The sequence below is a fragment of the Lissotriton helveticus genome, chromosome 3_1 (assembly GCF_964261635.1).
Source record: "Lissotriton helveticus chromosome 3_1, aLisHel1.1, whole genome shotgun sequence".
Classification (NCBI taxonomy): Eukaryota; Metazoa; Chordata; class Amphibia; order Caudata; family Salamandridae; genus Lissotriton; species Lissotriton helveticus.
In genome coordinates, this window is record NC_136061.1 from 1,412,461,746 (window position 1) to 1,412,476,605 (window position 14,860).

General features: G+C 43.7%; 1 protein-coding gene across 1 annotated transcript in view; it reads right to left on the minus strand.

Moving 5' to 3' along the window:
- GLI2 (GLI family zinc finger 2) overlaps nt 1-14,860 on the minus strand; it is a 241,577-nt gene that overhangs the window by 8,392 nt on the left and 218,325 nt on the right. Inside the window, exon 12 of the mRNA XM_078682070.1 lies at nt 5,964-6,300. Within this exon, the coding sequence (XP_078538196.1) occupies nt 5,964-6,300 (337 nt within the window). The remainder of the gene's footprint in view (nt 1-5,963; nt 6,301-14,860) is intronic.

Consider the following 14,860-nt stretch of genomic DNA (forward strand, 5'->3'; position numbering starts at 1 on the left):
TGGAGTGATCATTAGACCTATTTAAAGAGATAAGAAGGAAAGAGAATGGAGAGGAAACAGAGGAAAGTAGGAGTGGTACGAGTTTTGCTTTAAAAAAAAGAGGAAAGACGGGACAGAAGCATAAGCAATAAAAGAAAATCTACGAAGCAAGGAAAGAGTGCAGTACCACAGGCTGTTACTAGGTGTCCCTCTGGAGGTCTAAAGGGACCTCTATAAGGCACTGTACCCTTAATGCAGCCTACTAAAGGGTGTTGTTCCGGCATTGTTTTCTGTTGAATACAGATTCAGAGGCGCTATGCTTTAACGTCTATATGAAATAGCAGCGTTAACACAAGTGTAGCAGACAACATCAGTGACATGTTTTTATGGTGCTGCAGAATCTTCTCCTGTTTGTGCAACACAGGGGTGTGCATTTTTACACAGTACTGCGCGGCTAAGGTGTGGAAGGTTCCCCTGACACAGCAAACATCTAAAAAACACAGATTTGCTACAGCGACACGCACATTATTGGAGCCACAGTTAATGTCTGCACTGCGTGGAGCGGGAGGGTACAGAGAAGCTGGGCGGGGTGTGCAAAGAGGGGGAGTCAGAGAGCACTATCACTGCCAACACATGGGCAAGTGCCTAGAAGTGCCTCTGTCTACAACATACCGGACATGTATGGCAAATACACAGCTAAGACTGTCTGTAGCCAGACACTAAAGACATGCATCACCACAATGGACTTGTACACAGCGCGTCAGAGGAAAGCACATTCTTCGTTGGCCTCATTGCACAAGAGAGGACATGACAAAACTGCACCTGGCCCAGTAATAAGATCACAATGGTGATCAAGTGTTCTGTGATCTATGGGTGAAAAGCACCCCTGAACTCCTTCCACCGTGAACACCGCACACACTAACCTTGACTAATACGGTTGATGCCAAGCCCACAGGGTGCACCTCCAAGAGTGCACGATGCCAAGGGGATACACTCTTCCCTCAACAGGATGCAGGTGGGAAACACGCAACATGTAGGCCCCTCATTCTGATAGCAAGTGGGCCATGCAAAACAACCTCCACACAACACTGAGAAACATACCCAAGTGGGCAAGATTTGGCACAGGATCCTGTGTGCATGTGCAACACAAGTAAATAATGCATGTTTCCCTGGACACCTGCAGGCTGCACGTCAAAAGGTCTGGTAACACAGGCACAAGCATACACTGCCATGTGACCATCTGATGGACATCGCTGCTGCACAGGCACAAAGGAAGTCTAAGCTACACACCACTCTCCAGGTGGTTGGGTGACAGAAACGGCTATGGGCTGACTTGGAGCACTAGCCCAAGGAAAACTTACTTGTGACGTTGAGCACACGATAGTAACAAGGGCACACTGGGTGACAGCAGGGAGTCACTGTGTGTTAAAGGTGCTGGTTGAGTCATCTGGATGACCTCTCTCTGATGGACCTTTAAGTCTGGCTGTTGAAGTGGCACTACATTGCCCACAACAAGCGAGCTGCAGATTGACACATGGACATCCATGTACCCACATGCAAAGGTAGTGGCAGCATCTCCCTCTGTACAAGCAAGTCCCTCTAGAGCTCTGTCGGACTCTCAAGTGTCACATTTCATATTTTTTAGTTTTCTTGTACTTCTACTATGAATTAAAGATTGGCGCTTCTATCTCATGCTGTATCCAAGCCTTGCGTCACTTCTGGTAGCCAGGTAATGATTAGGTTTCTTACAATGTAATCTAGCTTCCTGCTTTACCAGCTCTGCTTCTGTCCTTACTGGATGCAGTATTTGAGTGGATGAGTAGTAGCGAGGGGAAACAATAATGTGACTCTGTGGTCAGAGCAGCTGGCTTCAGAACTAAAGAACAAAAGGTTCAAGTTTCAGCATCGCTTGACTATCCTGTGATTCTGGGCAGCATCACTTAATCTCCTGGCTATAAAAAACAAGCCGTAACTAATAAAAGCAGTTGATGTCGGCACTGTGTGGAGTGGGAGAGCACAGAGAAAGTGAGCAGGGTGTGCATAATGAAGGAGGGGGAGGAAGGTAATGGAGGAGAAGGGCAGGGACTAAAGAGTAAAGAAAGGATATCCTCTACATGAAATGCGGCCTCTAAGTGCGGCAGCAGTCCCACTGATCATATTAAAAATACACTCCTTTGAAAATGGAAGTGTGGCATCCCTGAAGCAGGAGCCATGCTAATACAGGCAGACCCTCAAAACAAAATAGTGCTTCAAGAATCTAAATTAAAAAAAGTGTACGCTCACATGTAACAGGGGTAGTCTGATGGGAGGGTCCGAAAAACAAAAGCGCAAGACTAATTAAACATGCTGACCAAACAAAAGCAGGCATTCATGAAGGGCAGGGACAAGAACGAATGGAAAAGTTGGAAGGTGATTAAAGCCACAGCCTATATTATAGAATGCATCGCAGCGCACCAACTGCCCAGGCTAGACCTAAAAATGGGGTCTTTCGATAGATGGCTGCTATTGTACAACTAGTAACTCAATCTAAAGCACCAAAAGGCAAACGAGAGACGTTTATCCAGACTAGACATGGGGAAGTTATCCATATATTGGGGATCCTAATATCTTATATTTCTCACTATAGAACAGGAATTGTGTTTTACACTAAATTGTAAGGTGAGGCCTCACACACCACCTTGGGTGTTTTGCTTCATCATCATCCCCCTGAGATTTGTGTCTGTACAATAGAACCCGTACCCTACAGTCTTAAATACGTTCTCCCTGTAAACATGGGGAACTCGTTTACCACTAACAGTCTAATGCCATATTTGGTGGGCTGATGATAAAGCATGACATCCAAGGTGGGGTATGAGGCTCTGCCTTACAATTTTGTGTAATAACCAGGTCTTCTTCTGAGACATATAAGACATTAGGATTCATAATATATGGCTAATTTCCCTTAGTGAGCACCCTTTTCTTGCCTTTGGTCACCTCTTGGTGTTTTAGGTTTGGGAGGATGCACACAATGACAGCCAAAGCCATCCTCTCATTCTTTCAATATCCTCACAGTGGGGGATCAATGGTTTGACATCTAGTAAGTTACTCATCTTATGACCAGATTGGGGAAAAAAATATTTAGTCATGTTTTAGATCAAATTTTGACTTATTAGGGGTTCATTTAGGCTTGGTAAGGGCACAGCCTCCACAAAGCCTAAATCTTCCCATCAACCCACCGTTTTCTTGCCATGAAAGCAAGTGGCACTAACCCTTAATTACAGGTGTAACCAGACGGTGGTAGAAAACGTACATGAGGGTGTCAAATAACTGTAGCCCAAGATGGACATGAGGTTTTTCCTACTCACCGTCCGCTTTAGGGTATTTTGGAAACTTTTTCATCATCTTTATAACCCTTGAATATTCTGCTTTTGTCAACACAAAGCCTTTTGGGCTCACTCCTACTGAACTGTCAAGCTGTATGTTCACTGCCAATAAGAAACCACTGAGAAACCAAAGCAAAGGACGGACATACCATAGTAGCCTTGCCACATGTAATCATTCTTTGTAGACGTTTGCACAACTACCTGAACATTGTAAATACAGTCTATAATAAAAGACTTAGCACACAAGAGTTTTCTAGTTTTAGCTGAGGACGTGCAAATTATTATAGTAGGACAGAATAGACCATGTCAACCCAAAATTATTTGAAGTACAGTACTTTGCAGTGTGGGAGCTATCAGTGTGTTCATGGTTAATTCTCAACCTTTGAAGGAGAAGGGACCCTTTCATGTGTTGTTATTTTAATTTAACTTGGATGTCAAATTGCTTTCTATCAAAAGCCTATTACTATGAGCTGTGAGAAGGACCTCTTGTGGAAATGTTTTGATTTTTGTATAAAGTAAATAGCAGTTAACAGAGCAAAATGTGTATTTCGTGTATTTTTAACACCATCATATCTATGCTTATGAATAGTAATTAAAAATGTGGAGGCATGTGCTCCTTACAAAAACAAGAACTTGGCCCACCAATGCTTTTTCAAGACAGACGTTATTTGGTTTCCATGCACTGAAGACCTGCTCTTGCTCTTATAGGTTGGGGAATTGGGCCATAAATGGTCCAAATGGTCCAACCTCCAACACATTTATATATTATATTATATATACGGTGAGATTTGGAAACCTGGTTGTTACTAATGTGTGACCACCTAATTGATTCATTTTCTTCTTTTATATGATCAACCTTAGAGCTTTGCTTTTACCAATAGTGGTATATTTTTGACTTCTTTGATGACTTCATCTGCTAATGTCGTTCCTCTTTGTAACTTGATGTGCTACTGCAGCTCGCAAAGCTAACAAATTGTGTCAAAGTTCATTTCAAATTTTTACATGAACGTATTGATAAATGTATTGGGTATTCATGTTCTGTGGCTTTGCTTTTAGTTTATAGGTATAATTATAAGCATTTACATCCAAGAGAACTCTGACTAGGAAGTATGTCACAGTATGTGCCAACCTTCATTCACAATATATCACCTACCAAGATACGTTAGGACAAATCATTGCTTGTATTTCTCTTTTTTAATTGAGGACTGAATCTCATTCCCTCCAACACTGCTGAAAGCGCAAAGTTTTGGATCTGCAATGTTTTGAGGGCTAAATGCATGTCTGCTTCATTGTTCTCATCTTGGGGCCCATTGTTATGATTATCAGCATTTGTTTTGGATTCCCTCATTTATTTTCAAAACTGACGACAGGTTAGGTTTCTGGCTGAGAGAACTGTGAACTATTGGTGATGACATTTACCATCTGAAAGGCGTTCTCTCTTTTGAAAGGCAAGCTCCTCTTATTTGGGTGCACAGAGTGGTACCACAGGAGGGGAAATAGCCACTCCTACTTAAAAACTTCCCGAAAAGACTGGTGCTAGGTATTGATTGATTGATTTGTTTATAAAGCGCAACAAATGCCCAGAGGCGTCTTGGCGCTAACACTAAAGAAATCGACGTCAGAGAAAATGCATGTGTGTTTAAATGTCTGATGGAAAAAACAGGTTTTTAAAGATTTTCTGAACATAATGAGGTTCGGACTGCTTTTGATCGAGATGGGTAGGCTGTTCTAAAGTTTGGTCACTCTTACCAAGAAACATATGCCGCCCCAACGCACTTGTTTGAATCTAGGTGCTTGCAACAACTCGTGACTGACCGATCTAAGATTCCTTGTAGGAGCATAGTATTTTATTCTAGAGGTCAGATAGAGTGGACCTCTGCCATGAAGTGCATTATATGTAATGTATAATGCCTTGAAAGCTATTCTTTTTCTAACAAGCAGCCAGTGAAGTGACACCAGTCGCTGAGCCACTGATTCGTGTCTGGGAATGTTCAAAATTAATCTGGCTGCCGCATTCTGCAAACGTTGAAGCTTGCTTAGATATTGCTTTTGGATTCCAAGGTACAGTGCATTGCCGTAATCCAATTTGGATATTGCAAGGGCAATTACCACTGTTTTCAATGACTCTGGGGGAATGAAAGCTCGAATCTTAGTATGCATAGTCGGTGGTGATTCTGATGCAGTTCAGTGTATGTGGCATGTCATGACTATGAAAAGGGAAGGGTTGTACAATTAAATTTCCTTTCTTTTATTGACTGCTCAAGTTAGTAAATTGGATCACCATTTTAGAAACGGTAATTATTTATGATAGTCTGTGTTCTATCTGGGTTGAATACTGCATAGGGGGTGGCATTTTGGGTGTAGAGTATGTCATTGTTAAAGGGCTAGAGGTACTACTTTTTGATATGCTTATATATGACTATGATGCTGCTAAAGTATATTTTGATTATGTTTGTTTTACTTCTGGTGGTATTATTTATTCATTGAAATGAGATGGCTGGACTGATGAAGCCTAGATGGCGTTCATGACCCAAAAAGAATGTGACATCCATGCTACAAAAAGAGGCTAATGACTTACATCTCCACTATAGGAGACACCATATATGAATGTTTGATACTTACCATTTCCTGGTATGGGTGGCAGCTTGGTGTTTCTGATTTGTGGAGCTGAATTTGCCCATAAACAGGAATCCCTAACTGTCTTCAGTTTCTCTTTCTTAAGATGTTCAAGTCTTTGCATTGTTGTCATGTGTTTTCTTTGCTGGAGGCTGACTGTCGAAGTACCAGATGAGACTGTTGAGTCCACCACAGGAGCATTGTCATCCAAGGCTGTAAGATCTCCCAGACTTCCCCCACTATGCATGTTGAGTTCTATTCCACTGTCATTGTTGTTGGTGCTGCCAAGAGGCGATGGTTCACTACTGCATGACGACTGGCCACCAGGACTGGATTGATACATCTAACAAAGAGAAGAGAAGGCAAAGGTTTAAGGCTCTCAATCTTTACTTACGGTTTGTATAATTGCTTAAAACAGCAACACGGGTTCTAGATATGAGAAGACGCCTGAGTGGCCTGCTTTCCTCCCCACATACTGCTATTGCTAATTTTGCTGTGTCGGAAAGTGAACAGTTGACATACCTTCATGGATGCCTGAGAACTACACAAACCCTTAAATAAATACAGAAATATTGGACTCTTCTTAAACTAAGGCCAATTACTTCATTTCTTCCTCAGTGTGAAATTCAGCACCTCACTAATCATTATAACTAAGTAAGATAAAGTAAACAGTCACAGGAAAGATTACTCAAAAAATTTCAGAAATAGTTAACTTAAGTCCCAGACACTTTTCTCCTCTCCCAAAACTCTCTACACCTGTCTTTCCATCTCTGACAGAGCTCTGAGCTTCACCAGTCAGATTAGTAGAGGGGACCTGATGCTTGTTTTCTGAGGCTCACGACTGACTTCTGGAGTAGAATCAACTAAAGACCGAAGTACACCAGTGAGGGCCTAGTCATGTTACCACCCAGATGATCAGGCAAATGTATTTCTGTCACTACTTGCCTACATCACGTTCCTTTGGTGGCTGTTGTTTCGATAGTTTGACTTATAGCCAGTGAAATAAACAAGTGGTGCTGGCTAAAATACCAGGGCTGGCTGAAGGCGCCACTAATGTCACGAGACTACCCAGCGATTATGGTGTTTGCTTGAACAGATGAAGCCTGTGTGTCGCCATGTCTGTGGGTGAGTTGTTGCCTGAGTTTGAATGTGTATGTTTGAGGACCTTTATGTAACTGGGTCTTTGTAGAGATCCGTCTATGCAAGGTGTCTGTGTCTTTGAATATAAGATGACCAAGCATGTGTGTGGTATGTGTGTAGATTGTGTGTCTGATTCAAAGTGTGTGTATTTGTTCATGTGTCCGTGAGGGCGCAGAATACACTGGTTAGTTAAGAGGTGAATCTCCATACTTGAAAGTCACATTGTGATGCTGTCTCTGTGTACGGTTGTTATGAGTGGTGTATGTGGAGGGTGAGTAAATCTATGGGTTGGTGGCGTGTCTGTCTGAGTGGACGTGTTTTTGGGGTCTGTGTATGAGTGTGTGTCTCTAAGTGGACTGGTCTTTCTGGGTGGATCTGTGGGGGTCTTTCTATGGGTTTTTTGTATGTGAGCTTTGTTTGTCATTCAGTTTGTGCTGGTGGGCGGTATGTCTTTGTGACTGTATTTCAATGCACGTGTTATGTATATTATGTGTGGATCCTATGTGTGTGAGGGCTCCATGTGAGTTTGGCTGTGTGGGGGAGGAGTGTACAGGAGTCCATGTGAGCAGTCTGAACTGAAACTGTGAAGAAAGAGGCATGTGGGTCTGGGTATTCCTTTGCGTGGGTGGATCTTTGTGTGTGGGGTTATGTGTAGGAGTTGTATGCATGTGCAAGTAGAGGGTTCTTGGAAAGCGATTGGGGAAGTTTATTAGTGATACTTTGAGCATGTTCACGTGTAGGGTGGACACCTCACTCCCGTCCTAGATCTATTACTGTCCCAAATATGACATTGGCTTCAGAAATGTTTCAACATGAGAGGGGTTATTTAAAAGTAGAATAATCACTTGGAAATAGCTATTTGCGTTATAGGCATTGATTTTTCTATTTTGATATAAAAAAAGAAGCTAACAGGCTGAAGAGTGAATTGAAGAATATATAGTATGAAGACAGGAGCAATATTTCAACATCTTAACTCCCACTGTTTGTTTTAATGAAGCTTTTTATCAGCAGAACCTACTCCAGGCGGAAGGATATTTTGCTCTTCGGGTGTCCTCTTTCCCCTGTTAGCAAGTCCATTTTTAGGCCATTTGTTACTCTCTATCATTCCCTTGTGGCAATCTGTAGGGGTGCTGAAAAGCAGTTGCCTACAATGGCAGCACTAGCCATAAGCACAAATAAGTTTACTAGATTAACAGAGCAGAGTTCACAGGCCCCAACAACTGATGGTTTTCCACTGGGAAAGTGGTACCATGCCATTCTCCAGGGAGTGCTTTGTCCACCCTAACACGCAATTTGACCAAAATGCAAGGCTAGAAACTGGCATTTGCAACCTGTTCACAGATTACATAACATTTATATATATAAATAAACATGACATTTTTGTGCTTTATGAGAAAGCTCTTTACAGCTGAGCACCATTTTACACCTAAATCTGCCCAGTAGTTTATAGTGTCAAAGCAATAATGTTTTGCTCACCTTAGTACCGACTGTCCGTAGCAAAGTACAGTAAAGTGAAAGGAAGAGTAAACACAGTAAAGTGGTTAGTAAAATGTAGAAAAACTGAACAGGACAGGAAAGGTTAGTACAAAGTGTACAAGGGATGCATAAGTGCATGCAAAGTTTTACTGTGCTGCCAAGGGTATGTATTCATGAAAAACGATAAATTCAATAGTACCATCATTTTTTGCTGCCTGTTAAAAAACGTTATAAAGCAAATAGATTAAGTCACAGATTTAAGTCAATAGTTTACATAAGACAAATGGCGCTAAATTTGTAAACAATCACAATTTTTACTCCAAAAAAGGTCTCTATTACATAGCTGTCAAGGTTTCAGATTGCTATGTGTGACATTTTCATAGTTTCAGCGTCATTATGAGAGCCATTTCTACAACTATGAGTAACAATTTCTCGCGAGCAAAATCATGCAATGGGAAACATATAAATATCAGAGATTGTATTATTTCATAAAGACTTTTAGCTCACACTAATAAAAAATCATTAGTAGCTGAGCATCTGACGGTCCAGACAGCGTCCGCTCGCTGTCCGCTACCTGTGAGTTCAGTGGCACCAGTCAGTGGCTCTAAGGCATCCCGACCCAAAACAATTTAGTGAAAACTGCTGAGCAGACCGACTGCGTGATTGCACTGTTCTCTGTAACATGGCCGCAGGCCACTTATGATGACTGGGACACACACTTGTATTAGCATAGCAAGTGAAGTGCAACTAGGAGAATGCCGACTCTGTTACTCAGGCACAGTAACTCACTTCTTTGCGAGGCGAGGCGAGCCGGTGCCGCGGCAACAGGTGGGCCTCGTGGCCGGCCCGCAATCGTGGACTCCCGCTGCAACCAACGCCATGCCGCATGACTCTGTCACACACACTGGACTGGTGACAGTGCTCTGGATTGAGGACAACCACTACCGTGGTTCACCCTCAGCCTTGGTGCCAGGTAGGGTCGGGTATGTCTGGTCGAGCATTTGATCAATTAATACCGCCACTGTGTGAGCGTCTCTTCCTTGTTGCAAGCAAAAGGTACTTCACAAGTCAGCCACTGGTGGGAACGGGTCTGGTTGTGGACTCACATACCGCTGCGGTGCTTTTGCCCACTTAAACTTCATAAAATGCCCCCCTTTTGCGCTGCGAGCAATTGGTTCTGACAAACTCAGTGTCTGGGAAAAAGCCATTGGGCTGGTTCGGCAGTGAATCCTCACGCCAGTCACTGAATGTAAAACGCCACGTGGTGTCGGTTGCGTGTACTGGTTACATTGTAGCAGAGAACTAGAGGCTGGTAGAGCATCGTGCAGATGAGCCAGCCCCGAAGCTGCCGGGAGCAGAACGCTCTGCACGCTGCCACTGCAGCTTTCTCAGTATGGTGCATTATAGCAGCACTCCAGCTTCACAGCTGAGGAGGCACTATAATGCAGACATTGCATTTCAGTGCAGTGCTGCGGCCCATCACACTGAAATGCGTTTAGTTTAGTGAACCAAGCATTCCTTTAACCATAGAACTGAGATGTAATTAAAAAAAGAGTTTATGGATTTCAGATTTTCTCCGAAGGCCAACACGTGTTTCACAACAGCATGTTGCTTGATCAGGGCCAAATGATATATACTTTTGCAAATGTAATATGGGAATCTTTTAACAATTTGCACAGTGATGAACAGAAAAAAACGGTATTCTTGGTCTTGATCCTGAATAACGAGCAATTAGAATTCGTCTTATAGTCGTAGAGCTCATGGGATGAAAATGGACTTCACTGTCTCGGCACACAAACCCCCCGGTTATTTAGCCATCGTACAGAGACAGTAATCCCATTGTCATCCCATGATCAGTATGAATATAAGGCAAATTCTAATTGCTCGTTAGCAAAAGCTGCACTAATTAGATCATATCACAGAAGCCGGTAACGGATGCAGCACCAAGTCATACAAACGAAAGAGAAGAAATCAGATGGGAAATGAAAAGTTTTCACGCATCAATTAAGCCCCCCAACAGGAACGCCAACAAGTGTGTCTTTCAAGATCGGAGAGCAATAACAGTAAGGGCAATAAAACATGCAATTTAAGGGTACTGTGTGGACTTAAACACCGCAAGGTGATGCAGAACTTTTACTTGAATAACTCTTCTTGGGCTCTTTCCTTTGCTTTCTTGGTCCAGAATAAACAAATCCATTAAAATGAACAACCTGGGTGATCTTTTGGGCGTTTACTGCTTAAAATCGAAACGTTTTCAGCTGTGCGACGTTTGACAATGATAGGTAATCATCCTGTAGAAAAGAGCACGATAAATGCATATATTTAACTTTTGTTTTAGCTTGTTTAGTTTGCAGTAAATTAAACAAACGCAAAAACAAATCTGACTACTTCAATAAAGAGATTGTGAATCCTCGTATTAGTAATTCCATTACTCTCATTAGATTTGTGTGCTTGTTTGACTTGGACAAATCGCCTTTCCAACATGGCCGTCATTTCTAAGTGCACTGAACTGCACCTCTGCCATGGTCCTAGCTCTAGGTCTTGCAAGAGTATGAGTTTCGCTTACAATAAGGAAGAGAGAGTCCTGTCATGACATCATCATTGACAATATTTGCCTATCCATGATGCTCCGTGTTTTCAATAGAATGAAAGGCAATGTTGTTGCAAAGTTTTTTTGTTAAAGTGCGAATAATTCACTATACATCGAGGACTACATAGGAAACAGTAGCCATAGATGAACTCACAGTTGAAAAGTCTACTTTAAAAAGGCACCCTTACATTGAAATATTATGAAGAGTAGACTTTATTCATCAGCTCGATCGGCTTCAGGTTTGTACTCGCTTCGGTAGCACATATACTAAAATTAGAACTTGGGGCTTAAGTAAACGTGAGCGGCCACGAGTTCATAGCGCTGCAGTCAGGAAGCAGATGCACCTGTAGGAGGCCTGGGGAGAAGCCCCGTCCCACTGCCACCTCGACCCATAGAAGCACAGGGCATCAGCGGGCACACAGAGCCCCCACACCACTCGGTGCTTCAAAGGATAAGGAACGAAACATGCTCACATTACGACATAACAAAAAAATAAATACAAAGGAGATTTGCAATGCTTTTAAGCTACCATGAGGAACCTACTGAAATGGAAGTTTCAACAAAGACGAGAAGGAAGGAAAAAAATAGTCTCAGGAACGACCAGATAACCAAAGTGGAAAGATACCAGTAGTTAGGCCCTGCTCCATGGCAGGAAATAAATACCAATAAGGAGGGACAAAGAGGAATTATTAACCACTAGCAAGCAAGCCTTTTTAAAGGGGATTCAAACTCAAAAATAAAAAGTGATGGGTGGGCTCTTAAGTCCACAAAGTGTATACAACATGTCTCAAAGATCCAGCACAAACTGCCTAGGCTCTACTTGAGATGAAAAAATGACAATTCCAGACCCAACCACTAGATGGCGAGATAACAAACATGTGAATCTAGAAAAAAATCATGTGGCAAAAACATAATTTTATACATGTTCTTGGAATAGTTATTCTTTGAAAGACGTTCTAATAGAATTAATGTTTCTGTGCTCTCATTGCTCTGTTTTCACGTGGAATAAGTATTGGCAAAGGCAAAAATAACCCTCTATGATGTATGCGCATATGCAACTTCACGCAAGCATACATAGGTGACATGGCACTATGGCAGCCCCATCATTATGACATATGAACACATGCATCAACACACATGGGCACCTATATGTTAAGATGCTACGGTGGCGATACTTGTTTCTATTTAATTAATCAATCCAAGATGGAGAATGCCCATCTTGGTGCAGTAAATTACAAAAAATATATAAAAACTGAGTGAAAGCATCTTATTTAGGTAGTAGTAACTCAACAACAATGTTCAGCTGATGGGCTGTCCAAATAGAACATGATGCGGCAGGGCAGATGAACTAAGGTTTAGCAGCCCCTTCTTTGCTATAACATACCCAAGGATGAGTTGGTCGTCCACCCAGAACTCTTTTTTACGATCAAGGTTGAATGATAACACTCTTTTTGGGTCCAGACGGTCGAGATGTTCTTCTTCCTTGGAAGGATGTGGAGGCACATAGAAAGTAGGCAGAGTAACAGATTGGGCCAGATGGAAAGGTGGTTACTACCTTTGGCAGAAAAGATGCCCTAGTGCGGAGGACTATTTTGTCTAAAAAGACGGTCAGGTAAGGTCCCATTGGGGCATAATAAAAGACAAAGGGGGAACATATGGGGAAGCCCCTTCAAAAATCTTGGTAGGAAGGTCAAAACTTGTCAGCTGTTACTGCTCAATCTTCAAGCAAGGAGATAGAGAGTGGACAGGTTCGGGTGGTGACCCTTCCTTGTTGCACAAGATCCTCCAGAGGAGGCAGCCTGACCGGAGGATCGATGCTTATCTGCAGAAGTCCGAGATACCAGAATCTCCATGCCCAGGCCGGAGCCACAAGGATGACTAGGCCCCGGTCGCTCCTTGAGCACTCTGGGCAAAAGTGGAATGGGCGGAAAGGCATATAGGAGGCATGTGCTCCACTAGCGACAAAAAGCGTTGCAGAGTGAGTGCCGCCTTGGAAATTCCAAGGTGCAAAACAGCTGACATTGCGCATTCTCTTTGGAGACAAATAGATCTAACCAAGGCTCTTTCCACTATTGAAAGAGATTGTGCACCACCTCAGGATGAAGACGCCACTCATAATCTACAAGGCAACAGGGGCTGAGCTTGTCCACTCTGGCGTTCAGAGAACCGGCCAGATGTTGAACCAGCAGGGAAATGCCCTGTTGCTCCACTCAAGTCCAGAGATGCAGGGCCTTTTGACAAAGAGTGCACAACCCCACTCCACCCTGTTTGTTGCAGTACTACATGGCATTAGTGTTTTCCGTGAACACTTAAACTAGCCTTCCTTTGAGGATTGGTAAAAAGGCTTTCAGTGCCAACCGGTTCGCTCAAAGCTCCAGCAAGTTGATATGGAGCTTGGCGTCCGCCAGAGACCAGAGTCCTCTGAGCTACACTTTTCCCAGATGGCCGTCCCATCCCAGAAGGGATGCATCCGTCACTACTGTAGCATCTGGGTGGGGAAAGTAGAGGGGTCTGCCCATGACCCAATTGCGGTTTGTCAGCCACCACCACAGGTGGTTTGCGGTGCCCTCCGATATCTGAACCAGATCAGTGAGATTTCCCCGATGCTGGTCCCATTGAAACTTCAAGTTCCACTACAGAGGCCGGATGTGCCAGCTGGCATGGTCCATTAGCAGGATGCAGGAGGTCATGAGGTCCAACAGCCTCAGAGTATTTCTCACCGAAATCCAGAAATGAGGTACAAACATCGGTATCATAGCGTGAATATCCTGGACTCTCCATTCGGGAGGATAGGCTCGAAACTGCACTGTGTCCAGAACTGCTCTGATGAAAGGGTGCATCTGAGAGGGAGTCAGGTGTGACTTTGGCACGTTGATAGTGAACCATAGCGAATGCAGGATGTTTGCCATAGTCGGGAGGTGGGAAACAACTGCTTGGGACGAGCCTGCTTTCAGCGACCAGCTGTGGAGAAAGGGGAAGACTGGAACCCCTGACCTCCGCGGACGGGCTGCGACCACCATCATCACCTTGGCGAACACCCGTGAGGCACTGGTGAGGCCAAAGGGGAGCACGGCAAACTTAAAGTGCATTTGACCCACTGTAAACCGCAGGTGGCGACGATGGGCAGGCAGGACGGTGATGCAGAAATAAACACCCTGCAAGTCCAACACTACCATCCAGTCTCCCGGGTCAGGAGCAGACAGTACCGGAGCAAGGGTGAGCACCTTATTCTCCTTTTTGAAGAAGCAGTTGAGGGCCCTGTGGTCTACAAAAGGATGAAGGTCTCCATCCTTCTTTGGAACCAGAAAATAGCGGGAATATAAATCACAGCCTATTTCTGGCTTGGGGACCCTTTCTATGGCTCCCTTTGCCAAGAGAGTCTTGACTTCCTCACAGAGTAAGGCAAGCTGATCCTCCGTCAGCCATTCGTAAGTTGGAGGCATGGAGGGGGGATTAGTCTTGAAGGGGAGGGAGTAGCGCCTTCAGACATCACCACCCCCTTTTGTACCGCTTTTGGCCGCCATAAGTGTGGCAAGGTATGCTCAGACGTGAGTCCCTTGCTCACTTTGCCACTGGATTCAAGCAAGCCGGGCTGAAGACGGCTGGAATACCAGAAACCGGTCCTCGGTAGCTTGTTTCCGGTCCAGGGAAGACATGGCTTGGCAGTTCGGGCTGGACTGTTCCCATGAGGCACAGG